At 41.1% G+C, this 22358-nt stretch overlaps 2 protein-coding genes and 1 pseudogene across 4 annotated transcripts in view; 2 read left to right on the top strand and 1 right to left on the bottom strand.

The window, feature by feature from the left end:
* The window catches only part of LOC137281690 (monocarboxylate transporter 14-like), a 65739-nt gene that overhangs the window by 21710 nt on the left and 21671 nt on the right, over positions 1–22358 (bottom strand). The gene's annotated exons all lie outside the window — the stretch shown is intronic.
* Positions 4263–8173, top strand: LOC137281011 (uncharacterized). Its single transcript, XM_067812174.1, has 3 exons — positions 4263–4301; positions 6466–7489; positions 8082–8173. The coding sequence occupies exons 1-3, from the start codon at positions 4263–4265 to the stop codon at positions 8171–8173; spliced, it is 1155 nt and encodes a 384-aa protein (XP_067668275.1).
* On the top strand, positions 11898–15443 carry LOC137281010 (uncharacterized; annotated as a pseudogene).

Here is a 22358-nt window from a genome sequence, read left to right as displayed (position 1 = left end):
TCGCAAGATACAGTGAATCTATCAAAATACATTGTAAAACTATCATCCCATTGTCAGAAAAATATGTTAATGTGTTTATACGTTGTTTTCCTGCCATCTTGGATCTGAGCTGATGTTGTATTTGTATATAAGTCTAGATTATATGCTCTTGTACCACCAAGGTGTTTTTTTAGAATATAGAAATTGAAAATTGAAATTGACAATGGTCATAATCCTGACAACCTGAAGCCCATCACTTCCAAACTGACTTGATAAGGTCGATAACGTTAGTTTATTTTATACAAAAAACAACTTCTGTTACAAATGTCAGGTTAATGACCCCGGTGATAAATTAACATCGGAGGGCCATTAAACGTCAACGAGAGAATCGTGACCATGTAAACGCGACTAGAAGCTATTTTGGTAGCAAGGTATACGTACTTTCATCAGAGGACGTTAAAAACGAACTCATTTAATGGTTTTAACATATAACAAAATTCAGCCTATGTGTTTGCACATTGTGGTTGGAAACATAATATTCTATATTTCTGTGTAACGTTATTGCTCTAGGTAGCTGGATCCAGTGCTGCGCAAACGAAATTCTGGCGCAACGTTCACTTTTCCAGGAAGTGAAAGACGCTCTAGCTAACGATGTGCCGGGACCTTCTTATTTAATGACACGCTAACCACAACACGACGTTATAAAAAACGTTAGTACAACATGATTTAAGTTTTCTTTTCTTTCTGTCAAGTTGTATCATGTGTCGGAGGACAGGCTTACCCTTAAGGTGTTAAGGTGGTCCCTAACTAGGAAGGGTTCGTTTGTTTTTATCATTTTTAAATTGGGTAGACAAATGCTGCTGAATGATACTCTGGTATCGCCGACTTTTGGAATTAACTGTAAAATATCAGCCATTATACAACGTTTATGCAGATAAGAGGAGGAAAAGTGGTTCTCGGGTTCTCACAACTTCGAGAAGACGTAAGCAAAGTTAACGGTAATAAGTTGAGCGCTTACAGGTTGCACAACAGTGACTGTAGACCAGAACTAGATGTAAGATACTAATATATTATGTTCAGACATTGGCGCTGTGTGCTAAGTAAATTTTGCTGTGGTGTTTTACCGCTTAATATCGATATAGCAAAATCTTTTGCCCCTTTTGTGATCATGTAGTCTCAAACCCATTTTTCTGTTTTTAAAGATTATATAATAGTAAGATGTATTATGCTCAGATTTAGGCGCAGTATTCTACTTAAATTTTGCTGTGGTGTGGTGTAGAGTCTAAAACCAATTTTCTGTTTTATTGTGATTTTCACCATCTTAAATGTATCGTTATGGATAAATTTAGTTTTAGCCCAGATGACAGTAATCATGTTTGATTAAATATAGTAATGAATATTTGTGAATTCAAAATTCTTAAACATTTAGCTGATACTGATACGCTATGATAGGTAGAAAGCAGTTACGTTATTGATATAGTTTACTTATATATATACTTATTGAGCAGTTCTGCTGTGATGCCATGCCCGAACGCCAAACAGACTGTAATTTCGGATTTTTTTAAGAGATAAATTCCCCACATGTACACGTATGTACATTCCGATTCCGTTTGTATGAACTATACAACTTTTTATACTGACTGAAAATGAATTAGTGCTGTCAACTAAATGGGATCGCTTGTGAGTTTGTTAAATTATTCTTGTTCTTATCTTTTTGTATGCATATTTATTTGCCATGACGAATAAAGTGATTGAATTGATTTACATTTGTATATGTTGTAATTTAAAGATCAATACTGCCGTAAACGTTTATTGCAAATATATATTGTTCGTATGTGTATCCTACTGCAAAATAACGATGTGTTATGCACCGTGGTCGTGTTGGTTCTTGGTCTTTTCAATGCTGACGGATGTGTCGCACACTCGGATAAGTCGAACTTTTCCCTTGGACCCGACGAGTTCGACACAACGGGGTTTGACTGTATGTACTATTTCATGTGCACTATCAACACAATCGTTCATGTTGTATACACGTTTAGTTCATGTATTTTAGCAGAGTCTCATTAGTCAGTGTTATGGCTGGGTGATATGTTTTATCGCTGTATTTGAAATGTTGTTTAGACTGTAACATATCATGTGACGCTTTAATAAGATACTTCCGTCTGTCTGTAATAATTTAATGGCACATTGCTTAATGGACGTTTAATGGAACGATAATGCTTCGTTGCAGTTTGATAAAACCGGGTCCTGATTCCACTGTTTAAAAATACCCACTGAAACCTTTAGCCTGATCTTTGGTAGAAACGACAAAGCACAGGACTGCATCAAAATGTTCTTGCAACTGATCCCATTTGGGAATGAGTGAGTGTGCTTTTACGCCGCTTTCGGCAACACCGACATAACAGCGGGGACACTACTAGCTTGCACAATTTGGAAACTGTTTCGCTCACTTGTGAGTTTCGCTAAAGTGCTAAACGACTGAGACCTTCGGGCTTCCCTCCCACATTATACAGAACAGACACGTCGTGATATAACTGGACATGGGACAATACAAATCGGCGTAAAACCCAACTCACTCGTCAGTAAACTTGCTCATGCAACCGCAGTATAAATAGGATGTAGCAACTGTCTAGAACTTTGTCACGGATCCCTTTACATGTTCTATTTACACCAGTTTTTACAAATAATGATAGTGATATACTCACATTAAATTGTGTAACTAAGACGGAGTAAGCTTCCACAAACAGTAGGGTAGTTGGGGCGGAGCAGAGGACTCCGGGGCCTTATGATATTATCATATACGGGCCCGTGAAATGCATCTGGTAGCACCGTCCCATTAAGCCTTGCTTGAGAAGCATAACGTTTACCACTTAGTAGGCTGTGTACACTGGAACACGTGACAGTTACCGCATAGATGACACTTCACAGATACCATGTGTACAAGAGAGCCGTCCGTAATCTTTATGTCCCTTTCAAGTCGCCGGTTTGCACTGGGGATATTGCGGTCGGTCTCTTGGTGGGAGCAAGAAGGACAGCCAAGGTTAAGGTCAGGTGTGAATTCTGCCAGACTAACGAGTGAGTTACGCCGCTTGTGACCCCGACGTGGCATTGCTGGGATACTGTTACAAGCGGCTTAAAACCATATTCACTCACTCACTCTCGGGACCAGCTCAAGATACGACTGACTGATTTCGGTTTCACGCCGCCTTTAGCGACATTCCAGCAATGTAACGACAGGAGCCACCTGAAATGTAGGGAATCGAACCCGGGCATTCGACGTGACGAGCGAACACTGTAACTACAATACTACTCCACCGGTCCTGTTGGGCTAAGTAAACATTAGGGATATCATTAATATTGCTGGCTGGTACACTGAGCCAATATAGGGCATTAAACATGGGCATTGGTGTCATGAGCGAACGTATCCACCACCGTGCTAACTTAGTACACCTTCACGTGTTGGTTGGTTTGTTGTGTAACGCCGCACCCTACCATATGACCGCGGTCTGTTAATAATCGACTTTGGACCAGATAATCCAGTGATCAACAATATGATCATCAATCTACGCAAATGGTTTACGATAACGTGGTTCATGATAACGCGCGATGACATGTGTCAACCAAGTCAGTGAGCCTGACCACCAGATCCCGTTAGTCGCCTCTTACGACAAGCATAGTTATCATGTACACCTGTAAGATCCCGGGGTAAAATAGGCCTTCAGCAACCCATGTTTGCAATAAAAGGTGACTATGCTTGTCGTAAGAGGTGGCTAACGGGATCGGGTGGTCAGACTCGCTGACTTGGTTGACACATGTCATCGGTTCCCAATTGCGCAGATCGATGCTCATGTTGTTGATCACTGGATTGTCTGGTCCAGACCCCATTATTTACAGACGGCCGCCATATAGCTGGAATATTGCTGAGTGCGGCGTAAAACTAAACCCACTGTAAATTTCGATTACAACGAACTCATTTGAAAGCCAAGACGTTCGGGATATCCGGCTGTCACTGCGAAGGAGTCAGTCTCGGTGTATAAACAGGTTTGAGAGTGTGCATGAGACAACACTGACATATCGGCATTTGATATGAGTAGATATATCATGAATATCGGCTCGACAATATTTCACAGAAAAATGCAAAGCTCAAAACATTTCAGGATGAAACTGACAACTTCGAGATAAACGACAGATAGGGATAAAGGTTTATATCCAATGTCCAGCCTCTGTAACCAAAGAAACATGAAGTCCTGATAAAAATATGCCACCAGGGTGTTTCCACAGCCATGGTCAGGTACACAGAGCGTTTGGACGGAGGGAGGAGGGTAGGTGGTTCGATCTCTCAAACCTAATGTTTCTGCTTGTTACCCTTACTCAACAATATCCCAACTATATATAGGATAAACGAGTCTGGATCAGACAATCCAGTGATCAACAGCAAGAGCATCGATCTAGGGAGATGGGGTACGATGACACGTGACCGCCACGTCAGCGAACTTGAATTCCCGATTCCGTCAGTTGCCTCTTGCGGCATGCATAGTCACCTTTTATGGCAAGCATAGTCACCTTTTATGGCAAGCATTGTCACCTTTCATGGCAAGCAGAGTCACCTTTATGGCAAGCAGAGTCACCTTTTATGGCAAGCAGAGTCACCTTTATGGCAAGCAGAGTCACCTTTTATGGCAAGCAGAGTCACCTTTTATGGCAAGCAGAGTCACCTTTATGGCAAGCAGAGTCACCTTTTATGGCAAGCAGAGTCACCTTTATGGCAAGCAGAGTCACCTTTTATGGCAAGCAGAGTCACCTTTATGGCAAGCAGAGTCACCTTTTATGGCAAGCACAGTCACCTTTTATGGCAAGCATGAGTTGCTGACTATCAATACGTCACGGGTACTCCAGGCGCTCACTATAGAGCATTGCAAGGACTGACGGCACGTGATCTCAATTGGGAATCCTTCTTAAATGTGGCAAGGTATCAAAAACCGTCAGCATTAAAGCACCTCGGAAACAGAAGGAAAAAGTCTGTTTTAGGCTGTTACCCTGCATCTCTCAAATTTACACAACAACGAATAGCTTTGATTACACGATGCCAATTAGAAAGTGGTCAGATGCAACATATGTCATATTTGGGATTTCACTTTCTTAGTAAAGTACAAATTATAGTTCTTTTTTTGACTGTGGGGTACACAAAGTACGCAGGCTAGACTACCAGTTGTCCGACTTTCATTTTTGTGGAAGCCGCGAGGGCTGAGCGGGCTAGGCGGCTGACTTTGTGTGCTGGCGATTAGGTACCTGACTTTAAGAGTGCGAGTTCGAATCCCGGATGGGAATCAATCCCCAAAAGTACTAGAATTTATACTTTACTAAGAAAATAAAATCCCAAACATGACATATGTTGCAGCAAATAGCTTACGTCGAAATAACTCACTTCGGCCTAACTGGACATTCAGTGGGATGAATAAAAGCATATGCAGAGAAGCATGTTTACTCGTAAAATCGAGCAAAACTTACAGGAAGAATATGGATAGCTACTGAAAACAAACGATCAGACTATAGATGAAAATTAGCTCAGCCAGGTATGACGACGGACCGTCGACTCTCCTGGCATGAAATGCATGTGCTGCCATTTGGCACAAGGGGTCATCTCAAAAATATTTTGTGCTTTTTCATATGTGTTGATCGACAGCTGTGGAAAATGTTATATATGTTATGGCATGCCGTGTACTTCCCTACTTTAATGGGCGATCTTTTTAAATTTATCTTGCCGTTACTAATCCGCTAGGTGCGCTGATCGGGACGGTCCAACCTTAAACTGACAGCGCATGTCGTATGCGCGGTGTGAGCCATACGTGTTACTATTATAACAGTTGCAAAATGTGCATATTTGTACCTAAAATTATTCAGATATTTCTCACCAAAGTCAATGTTATATTTCGTACATTGTGTTAAAGTATTCACGTTGTAGCAGACTTGTTATCGGTAACTTGCGTAACTGACAGCTGTCTATGCTACTGGCATCACCCCATGCCACTAAAAGCCTGTGTTTGCAGTGTTTGCACGGACCGCTCCGACCACAACTTAATGGTCAAATATTCACGCCTGTACACGCTGTCAAATTAGACAGATGTAGATGTGGAGGCTTAACCACGTACATTACTGGTTATTACTCAACTTTTCCGACAACACACGGCCAAAGCAATTAGAATCTCGAAAGCTATCTGCCAAAATTGAGTAATATCTCGATGCCATAACTTTTCAAAAGATAGACAAAGCGTTGTCTCCATTTTAGGGAAACTTGTTATACCGTACAAGCAGAGGGTTCAGCTATATAAGAACCAGGGTCTGAAACATACATCAGTCTGACCCTGGAACCCTTCTGTTTGTATCAAGGTGTGGAGATCCCCCCCGGCTAATTCCCCAATTCTAGGTACGAAGTAGCTTGGTGACAAACCGAAGCCCCGACTTCATATGGTGGAGGACAAATCCTAGAAGACCGGTGTCACACCTTCGAACTACAGACAGAAGCTGAGGGGTCACGAGCCAAGGTTAAACCTAACCAGTTTGCTTGAGACTCAAGTGATTCAGAGGCCCAACTCACCATCACTGACGACCCCTACAGCGACATCAAAAAGTGCGGCTGTATCCAGGCCAAGTACCACCCCAGTAGTCGCCTCTACAGCCACGTCATCCACCTTCAACTCACCTCCCCAACAGCAAGGTACTATGGCAACACCTCACGTTAAACTCCAGCCATACAACGGTTCCGAAGATGCTGATTCTTGGTGGCAAGATTTTCAAAACTTTGTCACGTTATTCAATTTTGATGCACAGAAACAGGGTCGCCTGATCCACTTCTACTTGGAGGGAGCAGCGAAAATATGGCTCCAAGATCTACCGGCAGATGAACGGCATGACATCACCAAGATTGGGCCAACCTTCAAAGCCCGGTTTGGCAAGTCAAATATATTTGACATGAGCCTACTTCAGCTGTCTCAAAGATCTGACGAGCCAATTGCTGCCTTCATCACTAGAGTCCAGGCAGCAACCAGGAACCGGCAGCTCCCAAGAACGGTTATCGTTGCTGTGGCTGTCAATGGACTCCGTCCTGACATAAGACAGTGGGTTTTCAACAAGGAGCCCAGCAGCACTGAAGACGTCCGGCACCATGCCGAGTTGGCAGAAAGATCCCTGATGAGCCCCCATGCCCTTGACGTCAGCATGGCTAAGAAGGTGGATCAGCTGTCAAGTCTGGTGGCCACTTTAATCACCAAGTCAGAGAACTCAGCTGTCCAGGCCCCAACAGTACCAAACTCCTGTCTCAGCCCAGCAGTGCCACGTGAACCACAAGTCCGGTTCCAGCCTCCCTCCATTCCAGCCCCCAGACGTCAGCTGCCAAGAGAACACCGACCTTCTGGGAACACACAGACCCACCCACCATCATACCACCACCAGCAGTCCTCAAGACAGATGGTTCCTTCTCAGCAGTACCAGTCACAGCCATGCCGTGGATGTGGTAAGTACTGCTCAACTCGTTCTTCATGCTCACGTTTCAACTCAGTATGTAATTATTGCCAAAGAATAGGTCACATTGCTAGGGTTTGCATGAGAGCACAACATTCCCAGAATGTTCGTCCTCAACAATAGGGACTCGCGCCTGACTCACAGAAATCTGAGGTCAGGCAACAGAAACCCTTGGTCTCGCTTGTGGCTCCCTTAATAAAGAACACTGTTCTTGTAAAGGTGAAGCAAGCGAAGACAACAGGTCTTGTAGATACAGGTGCATGTATCTCCTGTGTCAACATGACCTTTTTGCAGAAATTAGGGTACACACATGAACACCTAAAACCATCAGATTTATCAGAAATCATAGGTGTAGGCGGTGAACACCACCCCGTCCTAGGTACCATTCCTTTAGATCTCACCTTAGGACACCTTACCCTATCCCAGTCTTTCTATGTATTTGAAAAACTTCATCATTCCCTCATACTTGGTATGGATTTTCTTGAAGCCAACAAAGCAACTGTGTCATTACTTGATAGAACTTTGGTGATTCAAGATGGTCTAATCTCAGTCCCCTTAACTGAAACCACTGCTGGGTATGCTAGATGCAAAAACCCGACAGTCATTCCTCCCCATTGTCAAGTTGATGTCCCTGTACATATTTCCCGCAGCAGACCAGGCTCCATTCTCCTTTTAGAACCAGTCCCAGCTCTTTCAAAAACTAAACTTCAAGGTGGTAGGTGTTTGGTAACAAATTCCAAAAAGGCAGTTTACATGCGTCTCCTTAAACCTAGCAAATCTGAAGTGCATTTGAATTCCAAAAGAGTGCTAGCAATTGCATCAGAGGTAGATTCCTCTGGCGTTTTTACCCTACCAGACACCCCTGACCCAGAACCCAATTCCACTTCTGTCAGACACCACTCCCATCAAGTAAGGTTGTCTCAAGTGAACTCTGTGTCACACAGCAGCACAGGCTCAGGTCATAATACACATTGGTCACATCAGGACACCAGTAGGTCGACCCCAGCACATAGGTCACATCAGGACACCAGTAGGACACACCCAACACATAGGTCACATAAGGACACCAGTAGGTCGACCCCAACACATAGGTCACATCAGGACACCAGTAGGTCGACCCCAGCACATAGGTCACATCAGGACACCAATAGGTCGACCCCAACACATAGGTCATATCAGGACACCAGTAGGACACACCAAACACATAGGTCACATCAGGACACCAGTAGGTCGACCCCAACACATAGGTCACATCAGGACACCAGTAGGTCGACCCCAGCACATAGGTCACATCAGGACACCAGTAGGTCGACCCCAGCACATAGGTCACATCAGGACACCAGTAGGTCGACCCCAACACATAGGTCACATCAGGACACCAGTAGGTCGACCCCAGCACATAGGTCACATCAGGACACCAGTAGGTCGACCCCAACACATAGGTCAGATCAGGACACCAGTAGGACACACCAAACACATAGGTCACATCAGGACACCAGTAGGTCGACCCCAACACATAGGTCATATCAGGACACCAGTAGGTCGACCCCAACACATAGGTCACATCAGGACACCAGTAGGTCGACCCCAGCACATAGGTCACATCAGGACACCAGTAGGTCGACCCCAACACATAGGTCATATCAGGACACCAGTAGGACACACCCAACACATAGGTCACATCAGGACACCAGTAGGACAGCTTACATTCACAACCACCATCACTTGAAAAACATCCCACACCATCAGAACTTACATTCAGACCTCACACCGACCCAAAAACAGGAACTTCTAGCTTTCCTTACCACCCAACACTCTGTCTTTGCTCAAAACTGGTCTGAGTTAGGCAAAACACACCTTCATCAACATAAAATAGAGACTGGTGATGCTAGACCTATAAGGCTTCCCTTCTATAGACAAAATGTAGAAGTCAGAAAAGAGTGCTCTCGTCAAATTAAGGAAATGTTGGAAGCCAAAATCATTAGGCCAAGTTCATCTGAGTGGCACTCACCTGTTGTGATGGTCAAAAAGAAAGACAACACCTACTGCTTTTCCGTAGATTATCGCCGCCTCAATGCTGTCACCAAGCCGATATTTTTTCCCCTCCCCCGTTTTGAAGATGTCATTGATGCCGTTGGAGAAAGCCATGCTAAAATCTTTAGTGTTTTAGATTGTGCAAGTGGCTTTTGGCAAATTTCACTGCACCCAGAAACAAGACACAAATCAGCCTTTATTACCCCGGATGGTGTCTTTGAATGGAACCGTCTACCTGTTGGTCTTAAAAATGCTCCCATGGCATTCCAAAACACCATTTCTGAGGCACTGAAAGAAATGAATTGGCGGTACATTCTGATCTATGTTGACGATATCATCGTCTTTTCCAAATCCTTTTCCGAACATTTAAAACATTTAAAATGTGTCTTTCAAAAGATTAAACAAGTGGGCCTGACTCTCAAGCCTAGTAAATGTAAGTTCGCTGCCAAGCAGGTACAATACTTAGGTCACAACTTTAGCAAAAATGGTATTGAGGTAGATCAATCCAAAATTGATGCCGTCATGAAAATTCCACAGCCCAAAAATGTTCACGATATCCGTCATTTTATTGGTTTGGCTAGTTATTATAGAAAGTTTGTTCCAAATTTCTCAGGAATAGCATCACCTCTCTATGACACACTAAAGAAAAATGTCAAATTTTCCTGGACTGACAAGTGCCAGCAAGCATTTACCAAATTAAAACAAGCATTGACATCATCCCCGGTACTTGCTTACCCAGACCCAAGCAAACCATTCATTTTGACAACCGATGCATCACAAACATCACTTGGCTACATTTTGGGACAAAAGGGTGCAGATGGTAAAGAACATGTTATATGTTATGGTGGGAGATCATTGCATTCATCAGAGAAGAACTGGGGTGTAACGCAATTAGAATGTTTGGCTGTACTTGAAGGCATCAGAACTTACAGGGTATACTTGGCAGGAACTAGATTTACAATTTACACTGACCACAAAGCTCTCACATGGCTCAAAAACCTCAAACAGAAAGATGGTAGATTAGGCAGATGGTCCCTCATGCTCCAAGAGTACAATTATGAAATCATACATAGACCAGGCAAATCCAATGCCAATGCTGATGCTTTGTCGCGTACTAGATACCCTGAACCACTCACCGCTCCTGTCACAGATGACATTCCATCACCTCCTATTCCACCAAGTCAAACACATGTACAAGCAATCTCAGCTGAACCAAAACAACCAATAGCAAATGCTGCTACTACTAGTTCATCTAAGATTTCAGACAAACAGCCCCACAACATCTAATAGAACATTCACTCCCAGTTCCTGTTCTACTTCTCATCCTCTCTCTGATGTTGATCTTGATCAAGGTACTCCCTCACCCATCCAAGTGGATTTTGTCTATGCAAATGAACCCAATCCCCCTAAAACAGGTGTTTTGGCTCTTACAGCATTAGACCTTGATGACAAGCAATTTGATGACCAACAGTATAAGTCTCCTGATCTCAAACCCATCATTGATTATCTTGCCAAAGATGAAATCTCAGCACGTTACAGTGACACACAAGTCAAAGGTCTTGTAGGTCGTGCCCAACAGCATGCTCTTCTTGATGGCATACTCTACCATTTCCATCAAGCTAAATATAGGGGTACCAAGAACAATCGTCCACAGAGAATCACACAGGTTGTCATCCCCTTAGCACTTAGGAAGCAACTTCTTGAGGCTTACCATGATTCCAAAGTAAGTGGATTTCATTTTGGTAGGGATGCCACTCATCAGGTTCTCATTGGTAAATATCACTGGCCAGGAATGTATCAAGATATTGACAATTACATCAGGTCATGCGAAGTATGCCAAAAGACCAAAATGCATACCCATGCCAAACCAGCCCCTATGGTTCCCATGCCTGTAGACGACACTTTCAGCCGGGTTCCCATTGACATACTTGGGCCCTTGCCTGAGACCAAAGATGGCTATAAATACGTTTTGCTGGTAGTTGATGCCCTTTCTAGATGGCCTGAAGGCTTTCCCATCAAAACACAAGATGCCACTGAGGTAGCTAAGGTCCTTGTCAATCAGGTCATTACCAGATTTGGTGCTCTGAGGTCACTCCTTTCTGATAGAGGCCGTCAATTTACTTCAAAGCTTGTGAATGCACTATGTGAATTGATGGAAATAAAACATTATACTACTCTAGCTATCATCCTCAGACAAACGGTATGTGTGAGCGCAGAAACCGTACAATTGCACAAGCACTACGGGCTTATTCGGACGAGAAACAGTCAAATTGGGCAGATCTCATTCCCTTTGTCATGATGTCAATGCAAACCACACCATGTCAGGCTAACGGTTTCACCCCTACCACCTTCTGTTTGAAAAGGAAATGCACCTCCCTATTGATACAGCCCTCCTTCCCAAACCTACCCTTGGCAAAACTGCAGAAGGTCACCTGAAGGCACTCCTTGAGAACCTGAAATTGGCAAAGAAAATACAGAAATATCTCAGGACATCAACAAGACACGATGTGATGTCAAAGCTCAGAGTCCTTCATATAAGGTGGATGATCTTGTTTTGGTGGATAACCAACAGGTTCACAAAGGCCAATCTCCCAAACTGTCAGTGAAATATACTGGTCCATTCAAACACAATTGATTAGGTCCCAATTACACTTACAAACTGAGACACACAGACACAGGCAAACTACACACATCTCTCATCCATGCAAACAGACTGAAGCCATACACCATCCGTACAGACCCAAACAACAGACTTCCAGATCCCAATCCTGCTCCCAATACTAATCCACATCCTAATCCAATACCTACACCAACACCTACACCTACACCTACACCAACACCTACACCTACACCTACACCTACACCTACACCTACACCTACACCTACACCTACACCTTCACCTACACCAACTCCAACTCCAACTCCAACTCCAACTCCACACCACAACCGTGATACTGCTCTAACCCCTGCCCCTAATCAAGCTGCCCCAACCCCCACAACCAACACAGGCGATGGCACTGACACTCAAACAGATACTCAGATGGTACCACCTCCGCCACATATCTCTGATCCCGGCAGTATACCATCTACGTCTCAGTCAGAAAATGATCCGAATCCTATCACTGACGATGGAGACACATACCCCATTGATAAGATTCTCCAATGCAAACGGCAGAAAGGCATCCCCCACTATCGCATCAAATGGACAGGTTATCCTACCACAACATGGGAACCTGAGTCCAATCTCAGCAAGAATCTTATAGATGAATTCCATATGACGACCACAAAGTCTGGTAGAAAACGCAAAAAGGGCCGCAAACACTTCAAATAAGTCATATGTTTTCTAGAGTCCAGTTTGTCTTCTGAGATTTTCATGGTGTAGCTTTAGATGTGTTTTTGACCACCCCCCTCCTACAGTAACCTTGTTCACTGTGTTTATAGTGCTAGGTTGTTCAGATGTTGACAGCCGCGACATTCTGCTCAGCCAGGTAAGCTCATCTAATAGTCTCATTTTTGATTTCTCAAAAGGTTCCACCTGGAGTCTGATAATACTGTAGCTGCTGATGTGTTTTGTCCGCCCTGTTGTGTCTTCTGATCCAGTCCCACGATTGAACTATGGTATTCTCTTTCGTCCTGCCCCCCAAGTTCATTTCTCTACGGAGTATTGGATCCATACTTACGAGGTGAAACTTCCCAATGTTCCTAGCATCCCAACATTCAGTGGCTGCCATCAGGGTAACAAAACCTGCGACCTCCTGCATCAAACCCAGATGCACTTGAATGCTATTAAGACAAAATGTGTTGCCCAGCTAAATGCTACTCGGCAACAAATTATCAAACTGATTCCTGAATAAAGAATTCCTTCATCTACCCGAATCAAAAGAGCTATTTTGAGCTTTGTTGGTACATTATCCAAGACATTATTTGGTACAGCCACGACAAATGATGTCAACATTTTAGCGCAACACATAAATGCCCTAACCAAACATGATCTCAGTGTAGCCAATGTCATGAAACAACATTCAGCCCACCTCTCCTCATTTATGAAACTGGTATACAGTAGGTTCAAAAATGCATTAAGAGGTATTAAAGCCAATCATGACGCCATTACATTCGCTACCACTGCCCTTGAGCATAGTGTAGAAACGATGACTTCTACCCTTACAGCACTTACCTCCCTTTTAATTGATCAGATCCAAAATGCCTTTGTTGTTGAACATCAGTTAGAGGAACTGAAGTTAGGCATTCAAGACTTAGCCAAAAATAAATTGTCCCCTTTACTGATAGACCCTGAAACCTTGCTGCAAACAATTCATCACCTGTCTTCTGTCTTGTCCAATAAATATCCCAAATTCCACTTGCTACATACCAATCCAAATTACTATTATTCCCAAGCTAAATTCATATTTGCAAGAACAAAATCCCATGTCTACGTCTCAGTCAAATTTCCCTTGTCCTCATTAGATAAACCATTCAAAATGTACAAAGTTATATTCTTTCCCCTACCAATTAATAGCACATCTACTCATTCCACCCACCTCTTGGATACCCCTACATATCTAGCTGTGTCCTCAGATGCTCAAAGTTATGTCGAAATTGATAGCTCCACTTTCACGTCTTGCTCTGGTGATGAAATTGCTTTACATTGTCCCTTTAGAATACCCATCATATCAATTAATAGACCATCATGTACTTTGGCCCTTTATCATAATAACAAGCAGCAGTTTAAGAACCTCTGCGACTTCTGTTATGTTACCAAACCTCAACCACCTCAGTTATTTTCAGTTGATTCTTCTCAAGTTTTAGTTTACCAAATACCGTTCCTTACCCTAACCTGCCCTAAAGCACACAGAATGATTACTGGGTGCAATTTCTGTCTCATTAAAACTCCATGTTACTGCTCCTTGTCTACTGAAGAACTCTTCTACCCTGCCTCTTTTGGATCCTGTTCTAGTAAAACCAGCCAAATCTCTCATCTTCATCCTGTTAACCTCCCTCTCCTACAACATTTTTTTGATGACACTGCCCTTGCTAGTGTAGCAAGTGATACCTCTTTCAAAAAGGCAATCAACTTCACCATCCCTAAATTTAATATATTTTCCCATGAATTTTCAAGAGTTTTGGCCAATGACAATCAAGCCCACCTTAGTCTCAAACGAATAGCTGAAAGTGCCAAAAAGGATCAGACCATTTTCCAGTCAATCGCGGAGCCATTCCTTTATGGACAGCTACCATTGCCAACTACCTGGCCAGACACAAACTCTATAATTGCCATTTCCGCATCTGTTGTTTCCGCCTTTTCAATTTTATTAGTTACATGGATGTTTTTCAAACTTCGTACACTTTCAGCCACTCTCATGCTAGTTACTCGTGTTGCTCCCGTTAAATCTGTGCAACACCCATCTTTAGATTATAACGCCCACACTACTCATAGTCCCCAGCCTCCAGACTTCGTCATCTCTTCTCTTGCCGACTATCACGTTTCTATCCTTCTTGGCATCATTACCTTCGCTGTCACTACTATCCTTGTCATCCTTCTCATCCGACATCGTTCAAGAATGCAAAATGGTCTTCTCTTGGAACTTACTACTGGTCCCGAGTGCGTCACTATTCCCATTCTTTGCTTATCACTTTGTCCTGCTTACTGGGACATACAGCCCCCATACACTGTCGAAAGTCTCCGTATTTCTGGTTACTTTTTTCCAACCCTCTCTGTTGACTGGCCAGACTTCATTGTTACTAATAAACTTACTAAAACTTCTATCACTATCCCCCAGACACTTCAAGTCTCCTTTCTTACTGCACGTAAGCTTCAGCGTTTCTTTACACAACCATTCACCGCCTATGTGTTCCTTATTCATAATGGCTATTATAAGGTTCTCGATCCACACTCCATACCTAGGTCATTTTAGTTACTTATATGAGACCTCCTCTACCTTGGTAACATTTGCAAATTCTTTCTGAGTGTACATTTAGGATGGGCATTTCATGTTGTTGAGCAGTACTTACTCATTTAGTAATTGCATTCTGCAATGTATGACTTTCTGACTTTTGTATATCAGTGTTGACTATGTATTTCCTTGATTTCTTTTATTGACTCTTGTTGTTTTGGTTCTTTTTGTGTGTGTGTTTCGATGCTACCTAATTGCTTTTGCGGTCAATAGCTTTCCAGGGCACAGGGGTACTATAACAGTTGCAAAATGTGCATATTTGTACCTAAAATTATTCAGATATTTCTCACCAAAGTCAATGTTATATTGCGTACATTTTGTTAAAGTATTCACGTTGTAGCAGACTTGTTATCGGTAACTTGCGTAACTGACAGCTGTCTATGCTACTGGCATCACCCCATGCAGCTAAAAGCCTGATCGAGTATACACTCCAGTGTTTGCACGGACCGCTCCGACCACAACTTAATGGTCAAATATTCACGCCTGTACACGCTGTCAAATTAGACAGATGTAGATGTGGAGGCTTAACCACGTACATTACTGGTTATTACTCAACTTTTCCGACAACACACGGCCAAAGCAATTATTAGAATCTCGAAAGCTATCTGCCAAAATTGAGTAAAATCTCGATGCCATAACTTTTCAAAAGATAGACAAACCGTCGTCTCCATTTTAGGGAAACTGGTTATACCGTACAAGCAGAGGGTTCAGCTATATAAGCACCAGGGTCTGAAATATACATCAGTCTGACCCTGGAACCCTTCTGTTTGTATCAAGGTAAGCCATAGTAACTTTATGCTTCTCTGTTTTCATATTTTTGCTTAAAATGCTCCTTACTTGAACAATGAACTAGTTCTGCACTTTATCAAAGTCATGTTCTAATCTTGTACCTTGGCCGCGTGGCTATAATTAATGTAATTTGGTATCATTACTACGGTAGTTCTGTATGCCGTCACTTTGTAGCTCTGTATGCCGACACTTTGTAAGATCTGTATGCCGTCACTTTGTAAGACTAACATAGTTATAACTTAAACACACAATTCGGTTGTATGACAGATAGGGTTTACAAGTTAGGCTTCTATTATTTTTTTAAACTATCGCAATATGTGTCCTGGAAGTTTTTCGTTAACAATGTATATACGTGCGTTCTGTAATTTAGAATATGTGCAGGTTGCACGCTGTGAGAATGTGTTTAAGTCGCCACCCTGGCACTGACTGTAATATTCATATGTGTAGAATTCGTCTTTTCAAATATAATGGAAAATGTTGAATAACATGAAGCGCTAGTTCTACCCATACCTTCCGGCATCAATTCACTGTTCAGTTTCATGTACAATCCCTGCCTGACAGACAGAGTTATTAGTTCACTTCAGTTGAGATGTTTTACCATCGCATATTGTTGAAACCAAAAACCAAGTCAGCGCAAGTATATGTTTTATATTGTGACTAGTTGCTTTCGTAGATATTGTAATTTTAGGTAACTAAGTTAACGTTGTGACTGCATATATGTTCAGAAGAAATACGTGAACGTTACGTTATTCTGACTAAATGCGTACAGCATTAGCAAAGCCTAAGTGAATATATATTTTCCATTTGATATACGCTATTGTCCTTCACTATCGTGAGTCATTAACTCGGAAAATCTCCGGTAAATAGCAATCATTTGGAAGCTACGAAATTTCGTCTATGTGTATTGTAGATCAGTTCGTAAAGAACCAGGGTTCTTCAGATTTCCAAACTTACAGATATATTCTTCATAACTTTCTATATTTAGCCTGTTAACAGTTGAGTCGCTATAATATTTTAGTGAGTTGTTTACATTGTCAGTTTAAAGCACTTCAGTGGATTTAATGAATAAAGGCTAACGCTGTAGAATCTGTGCAGCAACGCGACGGTCACGGTTCATTAGCATGCCGCCACACTGGTCTGCACAGCTAGTACGCGGATAGATTGTTTACTTGTGACGTAACGTACCGTAGTCAGTCTCAGTGCGCTCTAATTATCAGTCACATAGGCCTTCATTTATATAGCTGTGTGTCAGTCAATATTCTGAACTGGTCCAGAGATATTTATTTGTCAAATATATCACGGCTCATCTATAACTGTTATGTTAAATTTACCGTACAGCGGATTATAACAGTACACGTTCAACACTGTACGGGCGTACCGTATTTAAGGTAAAGGACGCCCCTATATTGAAAAATGGTCTCTGTTCAAGAATGGCACAATGTTTATGAGTAAAATGTACATGATAAATGATTACAGATTATGTTTTGTCAGATATTGTTAGTACAGACATGCAGTTGTTAATTATAACTTTAAATTTGTTTGTATTACGCCGTCGTAATGGTAATGAACATTGTATTGAGTTTAACTTAAATTGATAATGATTTATTACATAAAGTAAGGTTTAGATGTTTTTCTACTCTTCTCAAGTGCATCGGTGACATTTCATATCATTGTGGTTGAATGATTTTGTATGACATTGAATCCATGTATTGAATAAAGAGTCTGACTCTGGAACCCTTCTGTTTGTATCAAGGTGTGGAGATCCCCCCGGCTAATTCCCCAATTCTAGTTACGAAGTAGCTTGGTGACAAACCAACCCCGACTTCACTATTACACTTAGAGACAGTTAACCAGTATAGCCTTCACCTTCACCGGTAACGTTCACGCTGGTGCATGGACAGAATATCTTTTCCCTTTTACGATGATATATCAAGTGTAATGTCCTATAATATTTATTCCATGATTCTGTGATACACCTGGGATAGGCATGACTGCTTACATTGCAAGTATGAATAGCGGTGGAATCAGCTGATCGTTTTCAGGTCATGTCTTGTCGTTTTGTTGACGTTTTGCAGTCGGTAATTTACGTCTAGATGTCTCATCATCACACATTTAAAACTGCAGTGTATTTTCATTGTACATATATTCAAATCGTCTTAGTATTACGGCCGGTATGGCTGCATTTATGGAATTCACTAAGGTGGGGAGTTGATGCGATGCGCGAAATGTGAAACATTGAAAGTCTTGTTATGTAAATTTTACTGGATCGTTCATGATGGGATTGAGATTTCTGACAATACAGATACTTAGCAGTACAGAGGAAAGTGAGAAACAATGGTGAAGTAATTGTAAAATAACAGTAACGGACGAATTATGGCAGTTATCGTCTACATGTAGCCAACTTGCAAATGCGATAATTTGGTATACCTTAAGTCCCTATTGTACTTTTTTTTATGTCTGTAACGTTTTGTGATGCTTGAAATATTAATTCACTGCATAGATAAATAAAAATGTTGCAAATTTCTACAAAGACTGCATGGTAATTATCCTCAGTTAAGTATATAAATTAAAACGTTTTCCTTATGTTTTAATAAAGGAAATAATATTAAAATATTAATTTATTAAATATATTAAGCAAAACTACCATTAGGTTAAGTGCACATTCAGGAGCACTTTCCAAATGTTATTTTTCATTACACAACTAAACAATACATATATTCATATTGATAATAAATTTCTCTAATATAACGGTACTGTTAAGTGTTGTCAGCATCGAATGGTTTACATTTTTCTGCAGTGTCTACATACACTTTGTCTTCACAATGATCAGATTATTGTAACAGTCATGGAAAAGTTCATATTTCATTTTTTAGACTTCGCTCTTTCTGTTTTGTTGCACTATATTGATTTTTCATATTCCAACCCAAATATATAAATAAAGGCAATATCTTTTCCCACTTTACATTGTATTTGCACTGTACAATGTTGTAAATCTATCTGATTCTTTGTATGCTGGTGCATGTATGCTTTAATATTGCATTACACATTCATGACTTTATTCAGTCATTGTACAGTGTACTGTTATTTGTTATAATATAAATAAATGCATCAACATATCTTCATATAATAATAGTTAGTTTAAATTAAAATTTATATCATCAAAAACGTATATTTGATAATAAACACATTTTCTGTGTTTATTCCCAACAAGCAGACACAACCTAAAGTTGAATGAAAATCAGAAAGATAGATAGTTGAAGTTAGATAGTACATGGTCAGTCATGAGAAACATTTTGTCAATTTAATGTTACCATAGCAAGAAACACATGAAATGTCATGTTATGACTCACATCCTCTTGGGTGGTCAGAATTATATACTGTTCGTTGTGAGAAATCTCTGTAAATACTATTAAGAGCTTTAAGTGGTGTTAAACTTTTATAAGACAGGACTTATATAACAGGACGCACAACACTGACTGGTGGACAAATTTCAAAAGGGGTAAATATGTTATTTCAAGCTATTTTTTTCTGACGCAACCGACTAACTGAATAATAGATGCGTGACAATTGTATAAGTATACATAAAAATATACAGTAGTGTCAGAAATTAAACCAAAATGGATTCAGATTAGTGAGGAACTGCGGCTGAAAAAGTAATATTTATGTTTCTAAGTAACTGATACATTCTATACGGAATTTCATCAATTGTCAGGGATGTGTAATAATCACAACCTCGATGAAGAACTTCCAGGGAATACTCTTTCGCCGAAGGTGTATCTCCGATTTTCTTTTACGGTGGGATCGGTGGTATGGCATTATGTTATGGTTTATTTATAAGTGAAGCTTGTGATAAGAATCAGGCGATTGACGGCGAGCGATTCAAATACATGTCTTTGGTGACCTAACGGCTCTCAGTGTTAACTGAAACTGTTTTTCTGACGATCTTGCGCACTTGGTGTGATGATTGTACGCACGCTTTAAACAGTTTTTAACAAATAATCGTATTTTTAAAGCAATAATTTTAGATCTGTATAACTAATCAACACTAATGTTTGTGTTGTTCAGTTAGTTAGTTTGTTTGATTGTTTATATTTGTTTTTTAGTTTTGTTTGGGTGGTGGGGTGGGGGTTGTGGGTGGCTTTGTGTGTGTGTGTCTGTCTGTGTGTGTGTGTGTGTGTGTGTGTGTGTGTGTGTGTGTGCGCGCGCGCGGGGGGGGGGGGAGGAGAGAGAGAGAGTTGTTTTGGGTTTTGTTTGTTTCTTTTCTTTGTTGCTTTTTTCTTTGGTTGGTTGTTTGGCTCTTTTTGTTTTGTTTTGGTTTAGTTTAGTTTAGTTTAGTTTTGTTTTGTTTTGTTTTGTTTTGTTTTGTTTTGTTTTGTTTTGTTTTGTTTTTGTTTTTTGTTTTGCTTTGTTTTGCTTTGTTGTTTTTTGGGTTTTTTTGTTGTTGTTTTTTTTGGGGGGGGGGTTGTTGTTTTTTCGTTTGTTTGGGGGTATTTTCTGTGTGTGTGTGTTTTGGTGTTGGTTTTTTTTTAGTGGGGGGTAGGGGGGGTTGGGGGGTGGGGGGGGGTGTTTTGTTGTTTTTTGTTTTGTTTTCGTTTTTTCTTTTTTGTTTTGTTATGAAGGACGTAAATCTGAAGTTTTCTCTGCGAACAAAAGACGTTATGAACTAAAGATTTCGAGGGACATGGTATACCGTGTAGTTGGTGTAAGCTAGGCCTTAAATGTAACTGTCGCACATTCTGAAGAGCTTACTAAAAGAGATTGTGTCAAACAAAACCCACGAATTTGAGTGAGCTCATTGAATGCTCTGACTGCAGGATAGTTCAATGGGTAAAATATACGCTAACGCTTAGTCTCTGAATATATATGCTGGACTTATACTGGAATAATTTAAGGATATTCATGATTGATATTTCATCAGATTGTCAATGAATAAATCGATCATAATTTAAAATTTTACACATATCCCTAACTATTTTTGTTCAGTCTATATATTCTTGAGTAGTATATACAATGGGGGTTTTAAAACACTTTCAAGAAAAGTCTCTACAAAGCCTTATTTACTAAATAAGGCTTTGGTTGGGCCCTTAGCTCTTGCTATTATTACCCCTACTACTTAACGTGTGTTGGAGGTAACACTGTGCCTATATCACGTTTATATCGATGAAACAGTTTAACGTGAACCGCCTATGATCTCTTTGGTGTTCATAATAAAGGCTTGTTGGGCTTTTTGTATCCCCTGTTCTATGTACTTTTTTTTCTCGTCCTCGCTGATAGCAGACTAGCAGAGATTTGGACCGAATATCTTGTTTCATTCCGTTGTATTTTGTGAGTTCAGAGAGGATTGAACGAAACTCCTCTTCTGAGATCTTACTATCAGAGAGTGCCGTGGAAATACGCCCACTTACTGTGTTGAGCTTTGCTTCGGCCAGAACCTTGATCTCGTCGTGTTTCAATGCCTTACGATGCAGTCTGCGTGATACTAACTTAAGCGCCAACCCTAACACCCCTGCCACCCCAGCTGTTATTTCAATACCTAGCACTATAGGTGCAGCCACGATGGTAGCCAACAACCCAACGCCTGCCGCCCCTAGTCCCATGCTGGTTGCCATAAGGGTAGTGTCAGCCCCGTCCACGATATTAAAAGCTCTATGGTACTTTTTACATAGTGCTTTCCGCGTGTCACGGTCTTGTTCTAGTTGGCGTTTCACATCACATAACTGCCTCAAGCGGAACCCATCTACGGTTTCCAGCGTCTTCGCTACTTCCTCTACGACTGGGTACAGACCCATCCTATAATATATATTATGAAAGATATTTTAATTGGGTTTCAGTTAAAAGTCTATTAATGAATTTGAAGTCTACAAGATCTAGACTTCTACTCAGGGTAATAGGTGAGAGGCTAATAGAATTTCCTGTTGTAATAAAAACCCCACTGAGGCTTATTAAGCGGTTTATAGAACCCGTGGTATCCTGTTGTATAACAATACGACAATATTTGCGTAAGTGTTCGGTTTGCCAGTGTATTGACACCCCAGGTAAAATTTGGTGTCCTCTTGGGGTGTTTTCCTTGTCTAAATAAAAGAAGAC

Source organism: Haliotis asinina, chromosome 4 (assembly GCF_037392515.1).
Source record: "Haliotis asinina isolate JCU_RB_2024 chromosome 4, JCU_Hal_asi_v2, whole genome shotgun sequence".
In the NCBI taxonomy this organism is placed as follows: Eukaryota; Metazoa; Mollusca; class Gastropoda; order Lepetellida; family Haliotidae; genus Haliotis; species Haliotis asinina.
Note: the sequence above shows the minus strand (reverse complement) of the source record. Positions and strands in the feature narration are given on the sequence as shown.

What these genes read in the sequence shown, in the direction of transcription:
- LOC137281011 (XM_067812174.1), top strand. Translation starts at nt 4,263, where the DNA reads ATGGTCAGGTACACAGAGCGTTTGGACGGAGGGAGGAGG. An exon ending in GTTTGGACGGAGGGAGGAGG is followed by an intron (nt 4,302 to 6,465) that starts GTAGGTGGTTCG and finishes GACAAATCCTAG; the next exon opens with AAGACCGGTGTCACACCTTC. An exon ending in ACAGCCATGCCGTGGATGTG is followed by an intron (nt 7,490 to 8,081) that starts GTAAGTACTGCT and finishes TGGGTATGCTAG; the next exon opens with ATGCAAAAACCCGACAGTCA.